This window comes from Branchiostoma belcheri, unplaced genomic scaffold (genome assembly GCF_001625305.1).
Source record: "Branchiostoma belcheri isolate BF01 breed outbred unplaced genomic scaffold, Haploidv18h27 scaffold33, whole genome shotgun sequence".
NCBI lineage: Eukaryota > Metazoa > Chordata > Leptocardii > Amphioxiformes > Branchiostomatidae > Branchiostoma > Branchiostoma belcheri.
In genome coordinates this window covers 495,097-520,838 of record NW_017803943.1, presented here as the reverse complement: position 1 = coordinate 520,838, position 25,742 = coordinate 495,097, and the positions used below count along the sequence as shown (strand labels likewise).

General features: G+C 42.5%; 1 protein-coding gene across 1 annotated transcript in view; it reads left to right on the top strand.

Moving 5' to 3' along the window:
* LOC109475261 (helicase domino-like) overlaps positions 1 to 25,742 on the top strand; it is a 63,567-nt gene that overhangs the window by 17,531 nt on the left and 20,294 nt on the right. Inside the window, exons 13-39 of the mRNA XM_019775861.1 lie at positions 149 to 224; positions 553 to 642; positions 1,013 to 1,138; positions 3,655 to 3,767; positions 3,981 to 4,079; positions 4,593 to 4,770; positions 5,223 to 5,722; positions 6,712 to 6,848; positions 7,725 to 7,911; positions 8,929 to 9,137; positions 9,491 to 9,636; positions 10,002 to 10,156; positions 10,807 to 10,948; positions 11,467 to 11,625; positions 12,457 to 12,579; positions 13,076 to 13,200; positions 13,990 to 14,221; positions 14,712 to 14,941; positions 16,587 to 16,903; positions 18,137 to 18,339; positions 19,146 to 19,315; positions 19,770 to 19,966; positions 20,697 to 20,811; positions 22,228 to 22,347; positions 22,758 to 22,958; positions 23,397 to 23,480; positions 23,977 to 24,363. Coding sequence (XP_019631420.1) covers positions 149 to 224; positions 553 to 642; positions 1,013 to 1,138; positions 3,655 to 3,767; positions 3,981 to 4,079; positions 4,593 to 4,770; positions 5,223 to 5,722; positions 6,712 to 6,848; positions 7,725 to 7,911; positions 8,929 to 9,137; positions 9,491 to 9,636; positions 10,002 to 10,156; positions 10,807 to 10,948; positions 11,467 to 11,625; positions 12,457 to 12,579; positions 13,076 to 13,200; positions 13,990 to 14,221; positions 14,712 to 14,941; positions 16,587 to 16,903; positions 18,137 to 18,339; positions 19,146 to 19,315; positions 19,770 to 19,966; positions 20,697 to 20,811; positions 22,228 to 22,347; positions 22,758 to 22,958; positions 23,397 to 23,480; positions 23,977 to 24,363 — 4,821 coding nt within the window. The remainder of the gene's footprint in view (positions 1 to 148; positions 225 to 552; positions 643 to 1,012; positions 1,139 to 3,654; positions 3,768 to 3,980; positions 4,080 to 4,592; positions 4,771 to 5,222; positions 5,723 to 6,711; positions 6,849 to 7,724; positions 7,912 to 8,928; positions 9,138 to 9,490; positions 9,637 to 10,001; positions 10,157 to 10,806; positions 10,949 to 11,466; positions 11,626 to 12,456; positions 12,580 to 13,075; positions 13,201 to 13,989; positions 14,222 to 14,711; positions 14,942 to 16,586; positions 16,904 to 18,136; positions 18,340 to 19,145; positions 19,316 to 19,769; positions 19,967 to 20,696; positions 20,812 to 22,227; positions 22,348 to 22,757; positions 22,959 to 23,396; positions 23,481 to 23,976; positions 24,364 to 25,742) is intronic.

Sequence of the window (25,742 nt, the reverse complement as noted above, 5' to 3'; positions counted from 1 at the left end):
TTTTAAAAACCCATGCAGAAGTTTGCCCTCTTCTGATGTGGATCCTGTCAGAGGATACAAGATATAATTATTAGTCATTAGAGAATTTCTCAGAGCCACAAAAAAGTTTTGTATTTACAATCTTGAAACATTGCTTGTGTTATTTCAGGAGGAAGAAGACTCGACCAGAGAAACAGCTGATGATGATGAGTTCATGCCTTCTGAAGCCTCTGAGGAGGAAGGAGGTGGGTTTTTATTGTGTACTGACCTATTCTTTAAGTAATGCTCTGTACACTTGTAACAGCCACACAGGCGAAACCGGTCGTGTGACAGGCTGAGCACAAGGTCTAAAGGGAACTATGCTGCTCTAGATGTCTTACTGAGGGATGACTGTGTGCGAGATGTCGGTTAGCTTGAGGAATGAGTACCCTCTACTGTATACTTAGGTAACATTGGTTACACCAAAAACACAGAAGCATGAGATAAAATGTATGCACTATTATATAAAAGACACAAGAATTTCTGTGTATAAAAATAGACACAATTCAATCAAAGATGCTCTTTCTGTTTCAGCTGTTGATGATGAGGAGACCATAGAAGAACAAGAAGAGGCTGAGGGGGAGGCAGATCACGCTGAGGAACTGGACGATCTTCAGAAAGAAGGTTAACTACTACAAAAACTCCTTAACACAGAAATATGCACTGAACAAGTGATATGAAAGACACTAGACTTTCTAAACGTACAAGTGGACAATTCTTCCTTTGATAATGTTGAAGAGGTTCATCAGTCACGTAAGATTAACCGTTAGTAGAATATTCATCAATCAGTTCAATCTGTTCTTGAAAGGTACCTCAGGTAGATGTTTCTACCTTTCAAAAACAGTCACTGGTTTATAAATATTCTACTAACTGCATTTGATAAGGTTTTGCAAGGTGAGTGACAAGTGTATCATGTCCTTTTATCAATGAAGTTGGGAGTGCCGAATTATAGATTTCAATGTTGTGTTAAAACTATGACACTCATGGTTTTTAGGTGAGATGTCCATGGAAGAACTTATCAAGAAATACGGCGGTGCTTACGAAGAAGGGTTCGAGCCCCCTCCCAGTCCACCGGAGTCCAGTCTGGCAGACGAGGAATATGAGGATGAGGAAACTGAAGGTGAGACTTCAAACAAGAAAACTTACGAAACTGAAAATCTGTTACAAGAATATGCCATAATACAGCTGTTATAAAAAGTCTGTTTTTACCCAACCAAGTGTTTTATTTGGCCAACGTTTCGATTACCATCTGTCACCTTCCTCGGGGCAATTCTGTGACATATGTTTACTGGAACGTTGGCTGACTAAAACACTTGGTTGTGTGAAAAGAGTCGTTGTATTCAGTGACTTACCAACCTGATGAAACTATTCAGTTTCAAAGAGCTTGATTTAAGGTGGTATGGAAGGGTGGCTGAGGACTTTGGGGACATCCTAAAAATACTACTTAGGATTACCTATGGTCATTGATTTTTTTTGTGTAAGTACCTTAGTGCAAGATGATAATTTATGCAAATTTTGATGACGTAATCATGACGTCATCACGAGTTATGAGCCACGCCCCCTTTTTAGAAAAATCAATTTTTCTGGCCAGCGCTTTGGTTTTTATTCACCATATTTTGTTGAAAGGCACACACTAGTAATAGGAACAAACGTATGCGAGCATTTTTTAATATCTCAAAGTGTTGATTTTTTATGAATTTTTTTCCGTAAATGTCAACAGTGCCATGCGCCAGCACCCCTCCCCAACATATAAAGCGGCGCAGTGTGTCGGCCTCGCATACGATTTTAGTTATAAGCTTATCTTTCAAAAAATACCACCTTTTTGTCCCTTTCCATGAACATTTTTTCCACAGTTTCATTCTTAAAATGCTGTATATGTCGTAGGGGTTACATAATGTCCATTTTGAAGCCCGAAAGAGCCGAAATTGCCAATTTTTTGTCGCCATTCCAAGGGCGCCCATCCCTCCCACCGAAAAATGGGTCATTGACCTTTCAGCACGCTGTATTTAGCTTACTGCGGCGCTATTTGGAAAAACAGGCCGGGGATATGTCCAGTAAAAAGAACAGCCAAAAGAACGCTAAGATTTCGCGGGAGTAGGGGTCACGTGACTCACCCAAAATGGCGGATGGCGTGTCTTGTTTGCGAGCGGAGAAGCTGTGCGCTTTGCGGCAGCATTTGGGCCGGTAGACGATCTTTTAAACGGCCGTATCCTACGTAGATTTGCAGATGGAGGTTTATGGACTATTCTGAGACCTTATTGGAGAAAATCTGCCGGGGTATTCTGGAGTTACGGACTTGTTTTTTAGGCCTACCCCCAGAGGAGATTGACGATCAGCAAGATCACAACACTGAAAAGTTATCGCGCGATACCGGAGTAGATAGCCCTGGAAAAAAGCTTGCCCGGACGTGGTATGAGATTATGAGCGTATATAATTTTGTTGATTATGTGAATTTACGTTGCACGTTGTCCTAGACTTGTGGAAATAATTTTCACGCACGACGTTCTATGTTCTATCTGAAAAGTACGGACTATCTCTGTAAATCTGTTGGAACTGATTTTTTTGTAAGCGGCTACTATTTGCTGTATGCTGTAAATCGTAAAAGATTATTGTTAGCAGTTACCGTAAGATTATGTAAAAATCCTGCTGAAGTTTGTAAGTATCGTATTTTTAATAAAACGTAGATTTTATAAAAATTTCTAGTAGTTCTTATCATGTCTGTTCACTAGAACGTAACGTTAACGTTTAGTAGTTACAAACGTGTTGCAGTCGATACAAACTCAGAATAATAAGACAGTACACAGGTAGAGACGCGTTTTTATTCGGTAGAAAATTATGAGTTGTCTGTGAAAATCATGAAAGAACACAAAGGATAACGCCGCATAATGACGGCCGAGTATGAACTACCAAGCGCGGCTCTTTATGCATGCAGTGACCCGGTCCGCCAGGCCGCTCATAACTAAACCAAGATCTAACTTGTGGCTCAAAGCAGACAGCTTCGTTTCTTTTGGCAGTCGAATGTTTTTATATAGGAAGTTGTCAGATTATTTCTGGCGTTTTTGGTGATTTGTGTGGCTGCATATCTCTGGTTGTGTGTTGCAACTTGACAACATTTTGCCGATACGAAGTGTGATAAACAATGGAAACGGCTTGTGTTTTCAGAAAATTATTATTCTTTGCATTTGGCAGGTTTTTACCCAAAACGTTTTGCAAACAACTGACATCAAACGTTCAGTAAAACTCTCTTTTCCAGTGTCTTTTCCCTTCCCAAAAATTATGAAAGTGAAGCTCTCAGTTTACGTAATGACCAGCGAGCCTGATTGGTCGAGCGGCGGAGTAGCTTTTAAAAGTAATGTGCACACCCCCACTGGGGCTTGGCTGGAGCGTGAGAAAAATGCACAATTTGGCGGTCAATTTGGCGGCCAAAATGTGGCCATAGTGACAAGACGAAAGAAAATTATAAAAATAGACCCAAAAGACTACCATATCAGATAGAGTTCGTAGTATTTCTAAATATGCCTCAGCTATCCTTCTGGACCACCTTAACCTTGTTTGCGCCAAAAAAATGTCTCCTAAAGGACAAGAACTGAAGGCATTTCTGTAGTCAAAGTCATGATCGTTTCTGTTTGTTCCCAGAATCTGAAACAGAGGAGCCTAGTGATGAAGAGGAGGAAGAAATGGCTGACATCGGGATGGAATATCTCATCCACGGAGACAAGGAGAACCACCAGCCTCAGGAGGGATCCTCGGTAAGTCTCCACGTTCACTGGTCATTGAGATCATTGGGCAACCTATGAGAGACCCTCGGAAGACTTTGAGAGATCATTGAGATTAAGTACCTCATTGGAAACTCGTTTAAAGAAGTTGAAGAAGTCATTGTGACCTCCCTGAGAGTTGTAAGTCTGACTAAAGATTTTTTCGGGGAATTTGAATCTCTTCAACGGTTTTGTTTTTGTTTTTAGACACAACAAGAAGGCAAAGGCCCCAGCAAAGAGATCACGGACATTGCAGCTGATGCCGCGGCCTGCCAGCCCACAGGGTACACGCTAAGTACAACACAGGTCAGTGGGAATGACAGGGCTCAAATTACCACTAGCATGCAAGCCTTTTTGCACGTAAAATAGGAGGGGTGCGCATAATTTTTAGCCAGCACTTGCACCACTGCAAGTAGCTGTCCAGACTGTTACTAGCATGGGCCTAGACAGCTGACTTACTAAGTTACTGAGAAGGGAACTTTCTGTTTGTAGTTAACATCTGCCTTAAACTTAGTTGTATTTTTCTCATGTGTACCTTTACTGAATAATAAAGAATGTGTTCTGTTATTGTGAACATTGGGATAGATAGCGTGTCCAAACACTGATGAGAGCACACACAAATTTGGTGTTACCAATCTGCCTAGATCTGCCTAGATCTGCATATTTGCCTCATAGAAACATGATTTTTTTTTTGGTACAACACAGGTGAAGACTCCTGTGCCGTTCTTACTGATGTAAATTGTGTTTAATGTGACCAGATGAAGACTGCTACTAGTATGGCTTTTTACTGACAAAAATTATGTTTGCTGTTGTTTTTAGGTGAAGACTCCTGTGCCGTTCTTACTGAAGCACACCCTGCGTGAGTACCAGCACATCGGGCTGGACTGGCTGGTCACCATGTACGACAAGAAGCTCAATGGCATACTGGCTGATGAGATGGGCCTGGGGAAAACTATCCAGACTATTGCTCTGTTCGGACATCTCGCCTGTGATAAAGGTTCGCAGGCTGTTTTTTCGTTTATGTTTACCTTTGCAGAAGGAATCTTGGTTTTGCCATAGCTATGACAGAAGAAATACATACTGGCAGTTGGCAGAAAGAATACATGTTTTTTTTTTTTTGTGCTCGGTTTCTTTTGCTTCTTTTACAAACACAAGGGTCAATGACCTGGGCCAGGTGTATGTCACCATGGTAACTGGTGCTGTAGCATACACCCTGTGGTGTTGGATTACATTTTGTAGCAAGTTGGAGGGGCTGGTCACCACATACATGAAAGTGTTTGATTAAGAATAAACAGAGCTGTAGACTGAGAATTGACGGATTTTTGGCATATTTTGCCATCTTGCAGAAAATTAGTTCCAAGAGAAACAAATGCTGTATGCATTTATGGAATAGTGTTTGTCACTTTGTGCTACCTGTAACCTAGAGTCTGTGTTACTTGCTTCACCCAGGTATCTGGGGTCCCCATCTCATCGTGGTTCCCACCAGCGTCATGCTGAACTGGGAGATGGAGTTCAAAAAGTGGTGCCCTGCCTTCAAAATCCTCACCTACTACGGAAACCAGAAGGAGCGCAAGCAGAAACGCCAGGGCTGGACCAAACCCAACTCCTTCCACGTGTGCATCACCTCCTACAAGCTTGTCATCCAGGACCACCAGTCTTTTAGACGGAAGAAGTGGAAGTACCTTGTCCTAGACGAGGCTCAGAACATCAAGAACTTCAAGTCTCAGCGCTGGCAGACTCTGCTGAACTTCCAGAGCCAGCGTCGCCTGCTGTTAACCGGAACACCGCTGCAGAACAACCTGATGGAGCTGTGGTCGCTGATGCACTTCCTGATGCCCCACGTGTTCCAGTCCCACCGGGAGTTCAGGGAGTGGTTCTCCAACCCTGTCACTGGCATGATCGAGGGGAACACGGAGTACAACGAGGGACTCATTCGCAGACTACACAAGGTATTTATTTGTTTTTTGTACTTCTGCAATGCCACGTGTTGTCATCGCCTCTTATTAGTAATAATTAGTCGTAATGAAAAAAGTGTACTACTATTTCCTAGGATATTCATCTGTCTAACCATTCAGTTCCTTTATGTACAAAATCTCCATGTTTGTATTGTAAGCATTTTTTAGTCACTTAAAATGTTCTGGGCTTGATGGAAAAGCACATTTATGAAGAAAAAAAATTTTCAGCTCAAAATTACTGTAAGCCAAGTTGTTGATGTGAATCCTTCATTGTAAGAAAGTTTTGTCAAGACAATAATCAAAGCTTGTTCCTAAAGGCTACATAAGTTAATGTTCCTCCTTTGTATCTGGCATAAAAGGCATTTGTAGTTGTCAGTTTAGAGAGGATTTGATGATTTTAGGAACTGTATCCTTTGAAATGAACGAGGTTGATAAGACGAGCCATCTGGTCTGGTGATGACTCCGTCGCAAACCCTCGGAGACCGACATGTGGACTTGGCAGGCTGTGCTGGTGTAAACCTTCACCTCAACAGCGTATTTGACCACAGACACAACCTACTGTTACAGAAACAGTATTTGCTGACAAAAATTACTGCTCTGTTAAAAAAGCTAACACTGAAAGTAATCTGATATTTGTCTGAAATTTTGGTTGTGGATAAGGGTTTGATTGCAAAATTTTCCAAAAGAAAGGAATTTACCAAATATGCAACTGCATTTTTAAACATAACTTTTATTGAAAGCCTGGTTGCTAGATTTTTCACTTTTTTCAAAAAACTTCACTTTTTGGCAACTAGATATACTGAATTAATGGTAACATATCAAGTTGTGTTGCAAATGTTAATGGATTTTGTCAGGGTTTTTCCCCCAGGGACCATTGAAAAAACGCCATCAGGCGATATGTATTTCCTGGATAAATAAATAAACAAACAAACAAACCTATCATCTTACTTATCCCTGACATCTTGATATCCTTCCTCCTCCAGGTGCTAAGACCGTTCCTCCTGAGGAGACTAAAACAAGATGTGGAAAAGCAGCTGCCCAACAAGTACGAACATGTGGTGACCTGCCGCCTGTCCAAGAGACAAAGGTTCCTCTACGATGACTTCATGTCACAAGCCAAGTAAGATCTCTTCCATTTCCAGTTTGATGCCTTTTCCTTCCAGCGCGTTGGCAGAACGTACTGCTCCCAAGCAAGCCCTGATTTTTCAGTTTTGGTTGGATGTTTGGTCAACGTTGCATCAGAATTTTGCCTACTGCAGATGGTATCTTTTCTGACATAACATTTGGAAAACAAAGACGGGATGTTACTGTTATTAATGCGAATACGACCTTATATGAGACGTTCTGCATAAGTGTTACGTACAAATATTACGGGTTTCATGCAGGTGCAGTATGTTCTGCTGATGTGATTTTCTTTCCTAAAGTAACCTTCTCCCTGCCACCTAACCTGTATCTATTATGTACTTGGAGACAGTACATTGTAGGCTATATATGCAGCCAGGTAGATGTTAAGTGTCAAAATGGAAAAGTTGCAGCTAGTAATGTGATGATCCACTCATACTTTTCTGATCACACATGATCTGACAAGCACTGGGTACTGATTAGCTCTTCATGGAAAATTCCTTTCTTAATAAAACTTCTTGAACTGATAAAATGGAGCGTTTCAAGCATTTATACCTAGACAAATAGGTTTTGGTCCGGTTTAGTTCAAGACTAGAAAGGTTTTCTAATAACATAAAAGTTAAAGTTAAATGTATTCCCCAACCAGTAAACAAATAAAAAAGAAGGCTAGTCTTTTCTAAGTTCTACTTCTTTATCTATTTCGATGTGATTTCTTTTTTTTTTATTGAAGTCTAGATGAACAGGTACATGTTCTTGGACTCAAATTTTTTAATTAGATTGCTAATATTTTAACCTTGTTTTCCTCTTGACTTCAGAACCAGGGAGACCCTTGCCTAATTTGTAGTGTTTTTACCGTGTTACTTCTTTATTTCAGAACCAGGGAGACCCTTGCCTCTGGGCACTTCATGAGTGTGATCAACATCCTGATGCAGCTCAGGAAGGTGTGCAACCACCCCGACCTGTTCGACCCTCGTCCCATCATCTCTCCCTTCAACACAGAAGGCATCTGTTACTACACAGCCTCTCTGGTCCACAGGGTAATGGAGTATCACCCACTCCAGGTCAGATATAACTACAGCTTAGCTAACTAACCACAGCTTAGCTAACTAACACAACACAGAAGGCATCTGTTACTACACAGCCTCTCTGGTCCACAGGGTAATGGAGTATCATCCACTCCAGGTCAGATAATTTTTACAGTGCTCTACAAATTGTTTTTCTGCATACTTACAATGGTACACTGGTATTTCGTCTTAGCTCGAAAGTTCGTATGTGTTGGTAGAAGTTGTTCTGAAACAGGTTTCAGTTGTCATTTCCAACTTAAGAAATTGGACCAAATTTTCAACTCCTCAACTCCAGCTTCTACCCAAAAGAATGAGAGTCCATCCCTTGACAAAGACTGGAGTTGAACAGTCACAAAAATTTGGGTTAGTCTATTGAAATTTAGATCACGAGGTTGATAAGACGAGTCATCTGGTCCGGTGATGACTCCGTCGCAAACCCTCGGAGACCGACATGTGGACTTGGCAGGCTGTGCCGGTGTGAACCTTCACCTCAACAGCGTATTTGACCACAGACACAACCTGCTCTTTTACATGTGTTTGGAACAGTATTTAATGACAAAATATAGTTATTTGTTTTTAAAAAAACTAACACTGAGTTTTGTATGCTGATAGCGTCAGTATTCCTAGGTTTCCTAGCACAGCACTGGATTTTTTGTACAATTGTTGAGAAGTACTGGTTGTGTTTAGGAGAATCCTAATATCCTCTGTACCACCAATCTGTTTACAATGACAGTTTCTTTCCTCGTACGGCCAAGCTTTGGAATTCCCTCCCTGACAAGTGTTTCCCACCAACCTACAATCTACAGGCTTTCAAATCAAACGTTCACCGCCATCTCTTGACATAGCCATGTTTCTCTCATATTTCTAGTTCAATGCCGAGAAGTGGTCATATACTGGTATAGGCCTTGCATTGAACCGATCCGTTAAAAGAAAAAAAAACTGATAAATTATTTTCAGGATAAATATGATGAACTATGATGAACTAAATAGTATCTTTTGTTCTTCTTCCTGCAGCATGTAAACCTAGGTTACCTGAACCTGTGCCTGTCAGACTTGGAACTGAGTCTCCCTGCCTATGCTGCTCACCGCGTTAACCAGCTACAAGCCTCCCGACAGCTCATCGAGGAGATAGACTCCCAGCCAGACCCCCCTCCCCGCCTACCCCCCATGAAACTCAGACCCAGCCTGTTTCAGCCTCCCGCGCCCAAGGCAGAGAGTGGAAGGTCAGTCAATCATCAATGGTTTATTGCTTAATCACGAATTTGCTTAATCATTTACAAAGTAATGAGCAAATTCTTTTGTTTAGAGTTATAACTTTTTGGTCCAACACAAAAGGTCTCTCACCTGGAGCTTTCGACCAGTCACTTTGGTCTTTCTCAGTATACTGACCCAGTAAAGCTTGTCACGTGGTTCTTTGAAGTGTGACGTCAACACTGGGTCAAAGGTATCTGGTAGACGATGTCGGCCCCCGTTTGCTATCATGAACTTTCATGATAGCAAATTGTTTTGAAATATAGTCTAAAGAGCGATGGTAAAGTGCTGTTGTTACATCTTGTTCACATCATTGGGTTCACAGGTCCTCACCCCTGGCCCCAGCGGCGGCCCAGTCAAGTCCGCGGGCGTCTCCGGTGGTGTTCTCTGTCGCAGTCATGCCACCGAGGGTAAAATCACCTGCTGTAGCGGTGGCAGCGTCACCGGCTAGGGCTTCTCCACCTGTCCAAGGTGAGAACATCGTTATTTTTACAAAAAGACATGAGAAAGACATCTGAAATACTTTTTCTCTGTAAACCTGCACTATACCTACACTGTTGCAGGCAGCATTCAAAACTACCTGCACTACGACTGCATTGCCTAAGTTCATAAAGAAAAATATTGGAATGTTTTGAAGGAAAAAAATGATCGAGCCCTGTTTATACTTTGTACTTTTTGGGGCGTCATAAGGTACAAGGTCTAGGTAACAAGTAGTTACCTTGATTTTTTTTTAGAACATTTTCCTTAAAGTGAAGAAATGTCACTTGATTTTGAAACAAATCTTCATGTTATATTTGCTGTCCTGACTTTTGTTGTCCTTCGTTGCTGTCCCACAGTTGTGCAAGCGGCACAGCAGGTTGCTGTCGGCACGGCTGTTCCCGCTGTCACCACAGCTGCCCCGGTACAGCCCAAGGTTGCTGCGTCCCTCACACCAGCGACAGCTGTCACCATCGTGTCACAGATGCAGCAGCAACAACAGCAGCAGGTAAAGGTTGGTAGCACCGAAAACTTTCATGTTCTTACTGAAGATACTATAGGATATAGGAATTTTCTTTTCCAAAGATGTTTTAAAAGCAATTCAAGCTCTGGTTTTCATCCAATTTGTGTTATCACACTCACACACTCACTATCCATATGAACAAACTTTATCATGTAAACTAAAAGCTCTTTTCAAAGACAACAATCATGCTCTTTCAAAGCTACCATAAATTGTAGTACATTCATCCAAAAGTTTCATCAGGTTGGTAGAGCATAGGACATCTTTGTATGTTGGCTTGAAGTGATGATTTTTACGCGTTAGACTTCTGACTTGCCGTGAACGACAAGCACTGGGTACTGATCAAGCCTCTGTACAAACTCAACCCTACATTACTGTCAACCACTTTATATTTGCGGTACTTTTATATTCACGCCTTTCATGTTCAGTTTGGTACTTCAAATTTCATCATTACTGTTAGCAAATTATTCACAGAATTTCTTTTTTCTGCACTTGCTACCGTGCACATGTGCATTTTTCCAGGCTATGAAATTTTGCTACCGCAAATATAAAGACAGCGATTTACAGTATCTTTTAAGAAAATCTAGAAAAACCTTCGTGGATTCCTGGTGTGTTTCTAACTAGTGTTGTCTGGTTCTGTACAGCAGGGTGTGGCCCAGATGGTTACCTCGACGACACCGGCTGCTGTGATCACCACACAGCCACAACAGCTGCCCGGGTTCACTATTCCAACATCACTACTGCAGCAGAGACTCATCTTACAGGGAACACAGAGACTTCCTACAGGTAAAGAGCCCTGTCATACATTCTTACAACTTCACTTGTATCTACTGCCCAACTAATGGACTTAGTTGAGCATCCTTCATGCACAAAAGAATTCAAGATACTTTTTTCTGCCTACCTGCACCACTCAAAATTTTGGAAGTATGGTTCACACTAAAAACTGTCTGGAAACCATTTCCATTATTTCTTTTATACTCCATTCAAAATCTACGTGGTAGGAGTCAATGGAGCAAATAAAAATCTACATATACCTACATAAACCATGTACATCAACTGGTACAGGTAGACATCAGAAATACCTGAACAGCTCCAATTTTACCCGCACTGACCTTCATGAACCCAGTACATGGACCAGTGCAGGTTAGGTGCAGGTAGACATTAGAAAGCTGCAATTTTTTTTCATGCACCAATCTGCACATGTAGGTGGGATTTTGATTCTTCTCAGCTTCTGATACCCATGGATGATTGACTGATGGATTGATCAATAATATTGATTGTTACTTACAATGTCTCCCCTCCAGGTGAGGTAGTGTCGATTGCCCAGCTGACGCCGGCGACGACCACGGTAGGCGGGGTGAGACAGCCCCTGGTGCCGTCTCAACCAATCACGGTCCAGATCCACCAGACTCAGCAGGGCGCGCGACTCACCGTACCCACCGGACAGATCAGACAGCTGCCGGGTAACATTTATTTATTTGTTTGTTTTATTTACTGTGAAGGAAAACATGTTGTTTTTGCTACGTTTCCTCTTCTTCTCCAAACCATAAAGGTCAATGACCTCAGCCAGACTGTTAACATGGTAACTAGTGTTGGGTTACATGTACATCATGTTGCAATTTTATAGCAGGAGGGATTTAGACTCCTGTCTTACCATATATATGAATGTGTTTGGGTAAAAGTTAACAGCAGATCATATGTGAAGGTAACATTATGCATTTGCTTTGCAAATGTTACCTTTCTAGTTTGTTTGTTCGTCTTGTTGTTTCTCTCAGTAAGTGCAAGTTGAGGAATGATGACAAAAAAGGCCGAATTACAGTAACCCTAGTGTTACAGTGACAAAAACTCCTGGAAGCGATTACATCCGATTCATTCTGACCTCACTGCACACAAAATGGACCTACATGTAGTATATCACATGTAGTGTCTTCAATCAGGGCTTGAAATACTGGGTTTCTGTTTGGTGCACCCAAATATTTTCGTAGGTTTAGGTATGTAAAGATGTTAAATGTATAGTAGTATGCAGCATATTCTTAACATCTAAGTGTCAGAAAAAGTATAAAGTCATTCTTGTACTGCTTTCTTTGGATATGATTGCTGACATTTCAATTTCATTTTGTTTGGTGCATCCCAAAATTTTTTATAGACCCAATTTTTTAGGTTGGGTGCACCAGTGCACCTATTCCCAAAAATGTATTTCCAGCCCTGCTTCAATTGACCTGCCCCAGCAAGTAAGCAGTGGATATTTCTATGTAAAGGCAAGAAAGCAAACATTGTTTCTTGTATGTTTGTAGGAGGGTTTGTACAGATAATCCAGACGACCACAGGACACCAGATCCTGAGGACAGCCAGTCCCAACATCGTAACCGCTGTCCCACAGTCTCAGGCACAGCTGCTATCCAGAACTTCTTCACCTGGTCAGTACATTTTTTTTTTCAATGTACATATGTGCAGGAGATGGTGCAGTGTTCTAGCTAGCTTTGTTTGACTATAGGGCTCCCTGTGCTGTGATTTGGCAGTCTTTCAACCAGTGTAGGTAGAACCCTGTGACTATTTTGTCATCATGCTCTAAGATAAGGCCGTAAAAGAGGGAATCTTAACTTCACACCATTTGTCCTGCAAAATTCAGGAAATATTGTCTCTGGGGCTTATATATCTTAAACATTTTCTCCATGGCTTTAGATACAGGGTTGTGGGTACAGATCTGACAAGTAATTTAATGATGTGTAAATGCTGTATGTGTGTTGGCTTGAAGTGATGATTTTTACGCGTTAGACTTCTGACTTGCCGTGAACGACAAGCACTGGGTACTGATCAAGCCTTTGTACAACCTCAACTGCACGTTTTCCTTAAAAATCTAGTATTATAGACATTTCTGATCTGTTTAAGAAGGCATTCTTTACTCTATTCCAGCTACCCAAGGCACAGGTTTAGTAACCCAGACTGTGACAGTACAGAGAGTACCAACTCCACACACACAGATCGCACAGCAGCCACAAGCTCTCATAGTACAACAGGCCCAGCAACAACAACCACAGGTAGGGAGCCAGCATTGGTGCTCGTGATACAGTCAAACCTGATCAAGCAGCCACCTTATGAAGCCGGCCACCTGGTCAAAGCAACCAGCATTTCCTGATCTCGCAAAAAGTTTTTCCAAGTTACCTGTCCAAGAGGACCACTTTGATTACCTTGTTACCCTGTGTGGCCTACTTGTGCAAGCTTGACTGTACTAAAATTTCAGATGGATGCTTGCTAAACCAATTGAAATCCTTGAAAATAAAATGCCTTCAAAAGTGCAAGTTTTATGTATGTTGCAATAGAGATCTCTGTGGATGCTGTTTTTAGGGTGGTGGATTCATAATGCCCTTTGTGGAATTATGTTAGTAGATGTTGTAAGTTTGTGCTATGCTGTGCTGTGCTATAAACTAGCTTGGCGCGTGGTTTGCAGTGATGTCTAACACTTCCTCCCGTCTCTAAATACTCTCTGAAGAAGAGTATATCTCACTCCCCTGTCCAGGTCATCATACAAAAGTGCTGTTATGTGTTAGATATTGTGTTAGTAGTTATGCATATGTGCTTGGCTTTGCTGTGTGGTTTGCAGTGATATCTAATGCTTCCTCCCCTCTCTAAATACTCTCTGAAGAAGAGTATATCTCACTCCCCTGTCCAGGTCATCACACAAAAGTGCTCTGTTATGATAGTAGATGTTATGTGTATGTGCTCTGCTATGCTATAGTTCAGCTTGGCGTGGTTTGCAGTGAAGTCTAACGCTTCCTCCCCTCTCTAAATACTCTCTGAAGAAGAGTATATCTCACTCCCCTGTGCAGGTCATCACACTGACCACTGCACACCCGAGACAAGCCCAGACTCCACCCCAACAAGTCAGCAAACCGGCTGTAACCGTCCAACTACCCAAGACTGTCACTGTTACCAGCACGGCTAAACCGATCGTCAAGATGGCTCCGCTTACGTCCACGGGAAATATCGTGCTAGTCAGTGGCGCGAGCGTTAGCGGGACCAGCGGTGTTTCGACAGCTGGGTTAACAACCACACCTAAAGGTTAGAAACAGCCGCTGGTGCATGCATGGTTAATTTGTGTGCATGGGGTGGCCAGTAAAAGCATTAAAGCATTTTTTGCTTAACCCTGTAACTAATGCAAATTTTTTGCATGCAAGATGCTAATTTTCTTTTTTGCATGCAGGGGCAAGGAGCCTTTTAACCCTTTTCATCTTTCTAAAAACTTGGTAGCCCAGAGCCCAAACTATTTTTTTTTTTTTTTCTAAAAAATTGGCAGTCACTGAAGTAAAAAAATTGATCCAATAGGAGAAGCACAATCTATAATATTTTTTCAATCAGAAACTTTCCACTTCTTCTAGACATGAATAATCAAACTATGTTGATGTGATGTCTATCTTTTGACTGTACAGATCTGTCTCTTTTTATTAACAACTTCTAACTGATAATGATCTCTTGTATCTGATCACTACGATTGATTGACAACTTCCTCTGAAGTTAATTCTCTTCTTCGAATCCTTGCTGGAATGTCCAGTGATCCGTTATCTTACAGTGTCGGGAGCCCCGGCGGGAGCCGTTCCCGCGCCCGTTGCCACGCCGACCACCGCGCCCGTTGCCAGGACGACGGTCACCACGGTTTCCGCTACCACGGCAACGGTCACGACGACGGTCAGCACTGCGCCGACGGTTTCCACGTCTGTGGTGAAGACCACGGCCACGTCTTCGGTGCAGAAGAAACCAGCAGAGAAGTCACCATTCCATCTGGTAAGTCTAGGGTTCTTGTTAACCTTCAGTCTGCCAAGGTAGCCTTTTGGCACCAAATTTGTATTGGATGCCAGGTTAGGTCTAGGCAAAAGATGTTGTCTTTCCTGTTTCCCGGCTGACCCTAGGAAAAACTGCCGACCCTAGCCTTTTTTTGTGGATCCTTAAAAAGGGACATAAATTTTGGGCTAATCAACCTTTTCTAGCTCTTTGATCTGACACCTAAGTGATGAAATGTTGCACAATCAGTTTTCCAACATTCAGTGCAGAAGAAACCTGCAGAGAAGTCACCATTCCATCTGGGTGGGTAACATGGTTCTTCTTGTTAACTTTAACCTGCCAAGGTTGCCCTTTGGCATATTTGTATTGGATACCAGGTTAGGCAGCTGGAAGAGGGTCAAGTACAAGTGCAATGTTAACCCTCTCACTACTGCCTATTCCAGCATAAAATAAAGAACTGGTAGCCATACAGCTACTTCAGTGTGCTAAGGGTTAAGCATCCGTTCTTTGCACTTAATGCCTTGCCTATGAAATTTACCTCTCAAAATGCAGGCAATTACATAAAAAAATGGTGGAGGGTTAGAAATTTTAAAAAAGCCAGGGTGAGCGTATCCCATAGTCAGGTCCACATGATTCCTTATGCCTCAAGCAGTCAACACATAATCATTACAATCTATTTAAGTTTCATGGATTGCATGGTTATGATTTCTCACTTAGGCCATAGAGGCTTCCTGCTCCATTGCCCTTTGGTGCAGGTAGTTATAAAATGGCCGATAACAAAAACTCCCCAGGTACGAGCCGTGGGGACTAAACCATGTCTCCATGGTCCCAAGGAGGGAAACAAACTTTAGATTACTGTCAAACCGTCCTAAGAAGACCACCTAGGGAGACAGAGGTCTTCTTGGACAGGTGGTCTTCTTAGACAGGTCACTGAATATTTCTGCCTATGGAAAAAAATAGAGACCAGGAAAAGCTAATTAAGGCCAGATGGCCAGCTTGAAGAGGTGGCCACTAGGGCAAGTTTTACTGCACTACAAACTGGCAACTTTGGCTTCAAACAGGTTAGTGTTTTAGTCAAAGATAAAGCAAAGGCAATTTGAAAGATTGTGGTGGTGGCACATGTGTATCTTCATGACCAAACAAGCTTAGCTCTCAGCAATGGACTGTAAGCGATCTTGAAGCATGTGCCCTTACACATCTCATTTCAAAAGCTGACTTAGCTAATTTAGATACACGACACAGCTGTAAATGTGTATTGTTCAACTCTTTTGACTGAAAGAAAATCCTCTTTCCTAGAGAAACAAGAAGAGTTGTTGATGTGGTCCCTTTAACATGACCAAACCAGCTTAGCCCTCAACAATTAGCGATCATGAGATACCCTTATGAACCCTATATTATCTAATTCTTATTTCTAAAGATAACTTAGCTAATTTAGATGCTTGACACAGTTGGACTCCTGTTGTACTCTACAGGAGTACCTAGAGAAACGAGAAGAGATGTTGTGTTAACCAGCCTAGCCCTCAACAGTTAGCAATCTTGAGATACATTGTACCCTTATGCATCTTATTTTTAAAGCTAACTTAGCTAGTTAGATGTTTGACACAGCTGAACTCTTTTTACTGAAAGAAAATCCTCTTTTTTTTTACAGGAGTACCTAGAGAAACAAGAGGAAAAGGAACACAAAGAAACCCTGTTGAGAATAGCAGAAGCCAACCGTTTCCGCTGCTCTGCCAAACCTGTCTACGGCTCGGACCTGGTCAGCAAAGTCTCAGACATTTTCGACCTGCGGTCGTCCAAGTATTCCTCCAACACGTGGAGAAGTGTGGGGCTGGTGAACTGTCATAACATGTACAGCACACGGAACTACAGCCACCCCGCGGTGTACTGGAGCTCCACTGACGCACTACGGACACTTCTCCCCACCCCGGAACAGAGACTAGAGGAACTCGGCGAACTCATTGATAGGTAGGTTAGACATCTATTGTTGCCGCTGACATGCATGTATATTCTGTACATAATTTGCCGCATACATATATTCTGTACATAAGATTGTTATACATACGTGTATTGAGCTTTGTTAGATCTTTACTTGTAGAAGACCATACAAAAGTCCTTGTACCTCTTTGTTGAGGCAATAAACAATCTTGTAAATGTAATGAGATACACAGACGAAAAGTACTGAATGCTACTTGAAACGTCTGACAGTTTTCAAAATCCATCCAGTTGCTAGAGTAACTGTTTCCTTGTTCATCAATAACAGACTATCTTTGTTTAAAGTTTGTACTTTTGTGCATATCTGTGCAGTCAATGAATGTTGATGATTTTCTGTAGATGGCAGCCTCTTTGAAAAACAACTTGGTAGGGTTTAATGGGGCTAACAAGCAGTTTGAAAATTCAGTGATTAAATGAATAAAAGAAAAAATAAACAAAAACACTACGTATATAACGTCCAATCCTGACGATTGCTACCCTTCCCAGTAGCTTTGATATAATGTTAAGGACAAGAACCGGGATTCGAACCCCAAACCTCCAGGTCCAGAATGATGTTGTTACAAACCTCTGGAGTCTGGGCAATGCATGCCACTCCCCAGCCCTATACCCCCGCAGTTGAAGCTCCCATTTCTCTGTGGGATTTTGATGGGGACAGAGAAAGATGTCCTGTTTCCCACAGCTTAGGGGGTAGCCTGTGTGCACCCCTGTATGTGGGGGGAGGACACACATGTCTTGCTTTGCACTGTGTAACCGTGTGGTTGACTCAGTATTTAGAGGTCCCAGGTCCAAAGTCCTAACTAGTCACTTTAACCATTAGGTTAAGAGGTCATGTGCTGCAAGCATATTCAGGGCCTAGTGCCCCATTCCCTCAATAACCCTGCACAGTGACTGCATGTCTTGAAATACAAGTGTTACGGCCCCTTTTCCAGATGACAGAGACCAGAAATGGTCATCATTGAGAGATAATTGAGAGGCCTTGTAAATCATTGATTACTCATTGCAAGACTGTTTAGAGAGATAACAGCTTATTGGACCCTTAGCCATTTTGCCTCTGTCCAGGCTTCAGTCGGTACTATTTTTTTAAAACACTACTGCAGATCAGTCAAATTTTGGACGCTCAACACTGAATGGCCTGTCTCTGGATCCTCCACTTTAGGTACTACCCCTTAGAGTTCAGTTCCTAAATCCACGCTGTTTCTTCCACAGGTATGTGTTTGAGGTGCCTCGTGTGTCGGCCCCTCCCATCACTATGCACACGTCCCACCCCCCTCCCTCCCTGGTGCAGAGGAGACAGGTTCTGGACTTGGCCCTTCGTCAGGAGGTGGTGCCCCGCCTGCGCTGTTACCACCGTGTGGAGAGGGGCATGCTCACCCAGTTCCCGGACCCTCGACTTGTGCAGTATGATTGTGGTAGGTTCATTTTATTTGCCAAGAAGGCTATGTTTTCAGTAGCGTTTGTCTGTGAACAGCATAACTCAAGAAGCTTGATATGCATTGCCATGAAACTTGGTAGGTGTGTGGGTCTTGATGAGACCTAGAAATGATTAGATTTTGGGCCCCCTGGCAGCTTTTATATGTACTGCAGCAGTTCCCTGACCCTCGACTGGATGATGATTGTGGTAAGTTGGAGTAGAACAGTAGTACAGTACAGTAGTAAACAGTAAGTACAGTAGAGGTAGTGCCCCGCCTGCGCTGTTACCACCGCGTAGAGAGGGGCATGCTTACCCAGTTTCCTGACCCTCGACTCGTGCAGTATGATTGTGGTAAGTTCACTTACTATACAGTTTAGCATCTGTTGTTCAATGGCCAGCTTGCACATTGATGCTGAGGCTTGATGGCAGCCCATGATTTGCCTCTGTCCTGTGGGTTCATGCCTTATATTGTCGATTCATCACTTCCTTGGTTGACATCGTGGGTTTTGTAAACTTCCTTGTTGGCTGAAAAATTTTAAAGACTTGACAAGATACTTTACAAGGTTCTTTGCAGTTTTCCTGAAAGCAAGGAATAGAAAAACCTTTGCACATTTTGGAATATGTATTCTGCAGAGACTAGACTGCATGCATTACTGTTTTGTCAACCCAAAAATGAGGTCTTTGTAATGTACAAACACTGCCTCTTCTAGTTTTGGACAGGAAAACATCAGTTACCAGAGAGTCTGATGAACTGTTGTGTCAACCCAAAAGAAACTCAGCCATTTCTATTTGTATTTTTCCCAGGAAAGCTTCAGAGACTAGACAAGCTGCTTCGCCAGCTGAAGCAGGGCCAGCATCGGGTGCTGATCTTCACCCAGATGACCCGCATGCTGGACGTGTTGGAGCGCTTCCTCAACTATCACGGCCACATCTACCTCAGGCTGGACGGGACCACCAGGATAGAGCAGAGACAGGTCAGGACATGTTACCTCGTCTGACAGGAGATCGAACACAAGGAATTGGACCTACCCAAATTTTCCACTGTTCAACTTCAGTCTTTGTAAAGGAATGAAATTATACCTGCTTCATAATGACTTCTACCAACACAAATGAACTTTCAAGATGGGACATCATCTTGTCTGTGTCTGACATTCCTATACGCATGTAGACAATGCAGACTTTCCTAGTGCAACTTGTTCAACAAAGCCAGTAGGGGCTTTTGATCGACTTAAGTAGACAGGTTACCAGTGTTTAGGAGATAGCATCTTGTCTTGGTGTCTGTAAAAGCATTTGCTCTCACAGCAGTTTTATTTCGTTTATATATTTTTTTTTTCATAGAGGCCTCAAAATGTCTTTCAGTGTGCATACTACAGTGATTACTGCTGTCGCATAAGTAGATGCTGATTTTTTCTTGTCCATGGTAACCAGGCTCTGATGGAGAGGTTCAATGCGGACTATCGTATCTTCGTGTTCATCCTGTCGACGCGGAGCGGTGGGATCGGGGTTAACCTGACCGGCGCAGACACAGTTATCTTCTACGACAGTGACTGGAACCCCACCATGGACGCTCAGGCACAGGACAGGTGTCACAGGATCGGGCAGACACGAGACGTCAACATCTACAGGTAGCTTTGAGCTCAAGATACTTATGTGTGATAAGGCAACACCGATTTAATTCTATGGATGATATTCACACACGCATTGATTTTTGGCTGCTCCAAAAAAAAAATTACCTCCTCAGAGGCTCTTTCCTGGGTGCCATCCTCCATAGTCCATAGCAACTACGGAGGATGGCACCCAGGCTACTGTGGCTCCACTGAACTCTGGAACTTGGCATAGTGCTGACTTATAAATGCCACAAAAGGCCAGCATGAGCCGGTTTGTTGTAAAAGTCACAATACACTACCGCAAATTCACAATACCAACGTTGTATTCCTGTGGTTTAGCAACATTTTTGGGGGGCTGGAATTTTTCTCAGATATAAGTGAAGAGTTGCGTCCTCAATAATTAGTGCAAGTGAGGAATGATGACAAAAAAGGCCGAATTACAGTAACCCTAGTGTTACAATGACAAAAACTCCTGGAAGCGATTACATCCATCCTGACCTCACTGCACTAAAGTATATTTCCTCAAAGTATCTTTTTTGCAGTTTGCACAAGACCAAGATAAGAACTTACTTTACAGATAAAAACTTGCATTTGGCTTCAATCTACAAATTCTTGTGTCTACCAATCTACAGACTTTTGCTCACTGCTTCATTTTTCTTTCTCACTCTTGTATTGACATACATGAAGTAGAAGTTAACACCAGTTTGATAAATATCGACATAAAGATGTTTTTATGCTGTGTTTGCAGACTGGTGAGTGAGAGAACAGTGGAAGAAAACATCCTGAAGAAGGCAAACCAGAAAAGACTTCTTGTCGACGTCTCCATCGAAGGGGGCAACTTCACCACTGCTTTCTTCAAAGAGGTCAGTACATGTTCTTATAAGTCAATCATTTTCTTAAAGGCCACACCAATTTAATTTCTTGGTTAACGGATTTTTCTAGAAGAATAATGGAGCGTAATAAAAACAGGTCTAGGCATCGTATTATGGCCCAAAATGGTACGAAAGGAGCCATGAAGTCAACACACCAGGCTGGTTCAAAATTTAAACAATGAATTTTGAACTTTTAATGATAGGTTACCATTGCATTGTAAGATGGAATAACTAACAACTAGGATGAAAAGGTCTGTTTTTATCTGTTCAGGGCAAAATATGAGCATTTTGCAATTGATTCTGGATTTTTATCTTTATTTGCAAATCAGAAAAAAATGAAGCGGCGAATCCGTTAACCAAGAAATTAAATTGGTGTGGCTAGCCATTGGTTTAACAGTTGCTTTTTTAAATATCCTTGGTTCCTGACTCAATTTGAGTCTTCTTAAGCTGGATTTTTACCATAGCCTTTGGGTCAGGGGATTTTCCAAACCAATATGCATAATATTGCATTCTCAGTGTCTGTTCTGTGTCTATACGTAAGAATTGTTCAAATATTGGCCTGTTCTTTTGTTGTTGTTGCTTATACACACACACACTCACACACACACTCACACACACTCACATACACAGGCACACACACACACACACACACACACAAGCACACACACAAGCACACGCACACTCACACACACACACAAGCACACACACACACACACACGTTTTATTCTTCTTTGTACTTGTAGTGGGAAAATGGCAAAAAAAGGAATTATTTTTTTACAAGAATTGGTCAAATACCAAGACCAGCTGGGGAACCAGTGCTGGCTGAGTTGTGGACTTGACCATACATAAAACTCCATCTTGGGGATGCCACAGGACGTTTTACTGTCGTTTATGTGGCCTTTCTTGACGGAAACACATGAAAATAGACAACTTAAATAGCACAGATCTAAGACAAAATAAAGAAAATAGATCTGAGATGAGTTCAGCAGGAATCTATTTACTAACTTTGTGTCCTATATTTGGATATAAACGCTGGACATTGGGCAGTGCATTTTAGGTGCAGAATGATAGACATCAAAAATACATGCACAGCTCCAATTTTACCTGCACTAACCTGCATATACCCAGTACATGGACCAGTGCAGGTTAGGTGCAGGTAGACATCAAAAATATATGCACAGCTCCAATTTTACCTGCACTAAACTGCATTTTAATGTCCATTCCTTGCTTGCAATAAAGTTCAGAACATTGCTTTTGTTTATTTCTCCAGACTAGTCTGACCAAAGACAGTGCTCAGGACATTGTCTTATTATCATGCTCAACTTCTCCCTGCTGCCTAACCCCATAACCAATACAGATTACTTTAGCAGGCTGAAGGTTAACATGCTTGTGTGTTTATTTCTCCAGACCAGCCTGAAGGAGCTGTTTGATATGAACCCAGAGGAAGAGAGGGCACAGCTCCAGGCCAGAAGACTCCAGGAGACCTCACCCAGTCCCGTCCCTCCCAAGGACCCCAAGATGTCACAGGTCAGTGTTAGAAATACCCATCTGCATCGTGTATTTGCAGAAAGTATTTCCAAGCAGAACAAAATGTTGACATTCTGCAATATCACTGAAAAAAAAAGGATTTCCACCACTGTATAAACTGGTGCAAAGGTACAAGTGGGTAGAGTGCTCGCCTTACATTCGGTAGGTTGTGAGTTTGATCCCCGGCCGAGTCGTACCAAGGACTTTAAAGATGGTACACACTGCTTTCTCTGCTTAATACACAGTGTTTGAGAAAGAGTGTGGGAGTTAAGCACACAGCACTACCAGTAGACTAGCTCCCTGCTGTAGTGCATTGCACAAATGTGTGCCCAAGGGCAACGAAACAGATGGGTGTGACCATGGTTGTAGGGAGGACTTTTAACTTAAACTAACTACCTGTATCACTGCAGGCCATGCTGGAACAGGCGCTGGCAAAAGCAGAGGACGACACGGACGTCCAGGCGGCCAAGCTGGCGAGCGCGGAGGCAGCGGCGGAACTGGCGGAGTTTAACGAGACGATTCCGCTGGACGAAGACGGGGAGAACAGCCGGCCATCGCAGCAGGAGGAGGTGTCCAAGGTGGAGGAGGAACTCGCACAGCTCGACGATCAGGTAAGTCACTACTTCTTTTGGTTAACGCATGTTGGCAGAACGTACTGCACCTGTGTTAAGCCTGTAACTTATCGTGCATAGCACTTTGGCAGAACGTCTCATATAAGGTCGTATTCACGCATATAAGGTTAACACTCCGTCTATAGGTTCCTAATGTTACGGTTGAAAATATATCATCTGCAACAGGCAAAATTATGATGCAATGTATCCAACAAACACCTTGAAAAAAAGGGGGTTTTGCACAGGCACAGTACGTTCTGCCAACATGCTCTTTTGGTTCTTCTTTCTTGTTTATGATGAAACAACGCCTGCAGTTAGATGTGCAACAGTTGTTTGTGACAGGTCATTCCGTGTAATATGGTCATCTGCCATAGCGTCTCACATTTCATGTTAAGATACTCAGTAACAAGTGTTTTTGTTTCTATGTTTTCTCCCCAGCTGTCTCCTATTGAGAAGTATGCTGTGATGTTCCTGGAGAGATCCCTGGCTCCGTTCTCCACAGAACAGCTCAAAGTGGCTGCAGTAAGTCAACCTCTGTTCACTTGGAATTTACGTGAAGAAAACCTTAACTGGATGTTAAGTACTTTAGCATGTATCATTTCAACCAATAGCCATTATACGGTTTTACAAAAGTGCAAGTAGGTCTACATCTACTTTGTGATGTTGTTCCAAACCTGAACTGACAAGTCTGCAATGTGGAAACTTAATGTAGAGACAATCAATTTGCAGATGCAATAGAAAAATCTGTAATGCTGATCAGCGAGGAAATATTATAGGAAATTTGTATTTAAAAAAATCAAGTTTCAAATGCCTTCCCTTGTAAAAGTTTTGTAACACTAAAATATCAGTTATGAGACGCAAAAAAGGGCTTTTCAAATGCCTGTTCAATTTTAGTAGTCAACAGAATGTACTCAAGACCCTTCCATTTGTGAGGGTTTCGTAACACTATCCATAGCGCATATACATATATGTAGAAAAATTTTAAGATTTAGCCTGAGGTTTGTATGCTTTTCCATAGGAACAGGTGGAGGCTGCGAAGAAGGACTGGGAGCTGGGCCGTCTGCAGGCCCTGAAGGAGGAGGAAGAGAGACGAGCGGAGATGGAGGACGACGAGGTCCTCTTCACCTACTCACAAGACGACGCCAAAAACCAGGTGCATAAGTCAGGCAAGAAGCGCAAACTCGCCAGCGCAAGGGACTCCCCTGACAGCAGGGGGAGCGGCAGCAACCTTAAGAAAAAGCTCCACCCTAACGCAGCGAGCAAGTCGGTTAAAAACAACACCGTCCACAAGAGTAGTAGTACTAGGGATCATCGCGTGAAAAACGCCGCCGCTACAGCGGTGGCGAAAACAACTTCAACGCCTAACCAAGAGAAACCAAAATTGCCTCCTTTGGCTGTTGACGGTGTGAGAAACAAAAAGACGTCGCCGACTGCGAAAGTTCGGACGTCACCAAGAGCAGACGTAGCGATAGTTACCAGGTCTCGAGCTAGCTCGAGGAGCGGGTCTAGAAGTAGCTCTCGGAGCACTTCGCCCGTGAAATCTCCCACGAGACGAAGCTCTAGGTTATCAGGATCGTTCAGTTCGAGTTCTCTACAACTCGAGCTCCATGGAAACAGTTAAGCCATGCTGTCCTACTGTACCTACCTGCGGTTAACGAAAAATAGTTAGGAACAAACAAATTTTCTATATCTAAAGTGCTAAATGATAATACAGGTATATTTCTGAGCGATGTATAAAGTTACAGAGAGAGAGAGAGAGACTAGCCCCAAGAGATGGTTGGCACTAAAAAAATGAATGCTGCTGCTTTTTTGAACTTCGTCAATGTCCAGAAGGTAAAAATGATGGAAAGAAAATGTAAATTGACTTTTGTGTTGGTCCCACTGTAAAGGTACACTGTGTGTAGGCTAATGTTTACGTACGTGCGATATTCCGTTTACCTCCTCTGTTCTCAAGATATGATCATGATTGTGATATGTGCAAAACAGATGTGCACAGCTCTATCATAATAATAAAAATAAAGGAATGAAAGAAAAGAGAACACTACTACACTTTAAACCATGTGGTCTGGCGTTCCATCCTTGTGTGGCTCTTATTTTGTCTTGGTATGCAGGAGTGCGGATGGCAGGGTGGTAGCAACATCACGATACTAGCCACAGTTTTCTCTGGGGATTTTCTGTGGCTGCCTTTTTATATACAGATCAGATCCCCAATACACCAGACAGACAGCCTTACAGACAGACAGGCTGTCTTGAACCAAGCCAAATTGAGGAGTTTGGAATGGCAAAGGCCAGCGTGTCGGCTGCAAACCAGCAAAAATTTTGTTTTTCGCCCACTGCCCCATTTCACGATTGAGAGAAATCGCTTTGCTTCTGCCCTTTGTTTTTGCAAAGCTGTGTCTTGAAAAAAAATTTCTGATGTTCTCCTTTTGGATGCGATTAAATTTACAGACCTAAATTGATGCCTATGTTTGCAAGTTGACTTCAAGATTCAAGTGATTCCTTCACAGTTAACCAAGTTATATCTAGCCAAACTATGTGACATCAAGAAGGCTTACAAAATTCTTTTCAAGTGAATCTATCTATGTCACTATTGAATTGATCAAAACGGGCTTGTCCCCCTTTTTTTTTGCTGACTGCGATCTCGACAACGATATGTTAGCAAATTTCTTAATTTTTTTTTTCTGCGTATCTTCTGAAATTTTAAGTCACGCTGCCTCTGCCATCCCAGGCTACCAAGGGGGAATAAGGCTACCAGGGTGTGAATGCTGAGATGCTGGTTTGAAT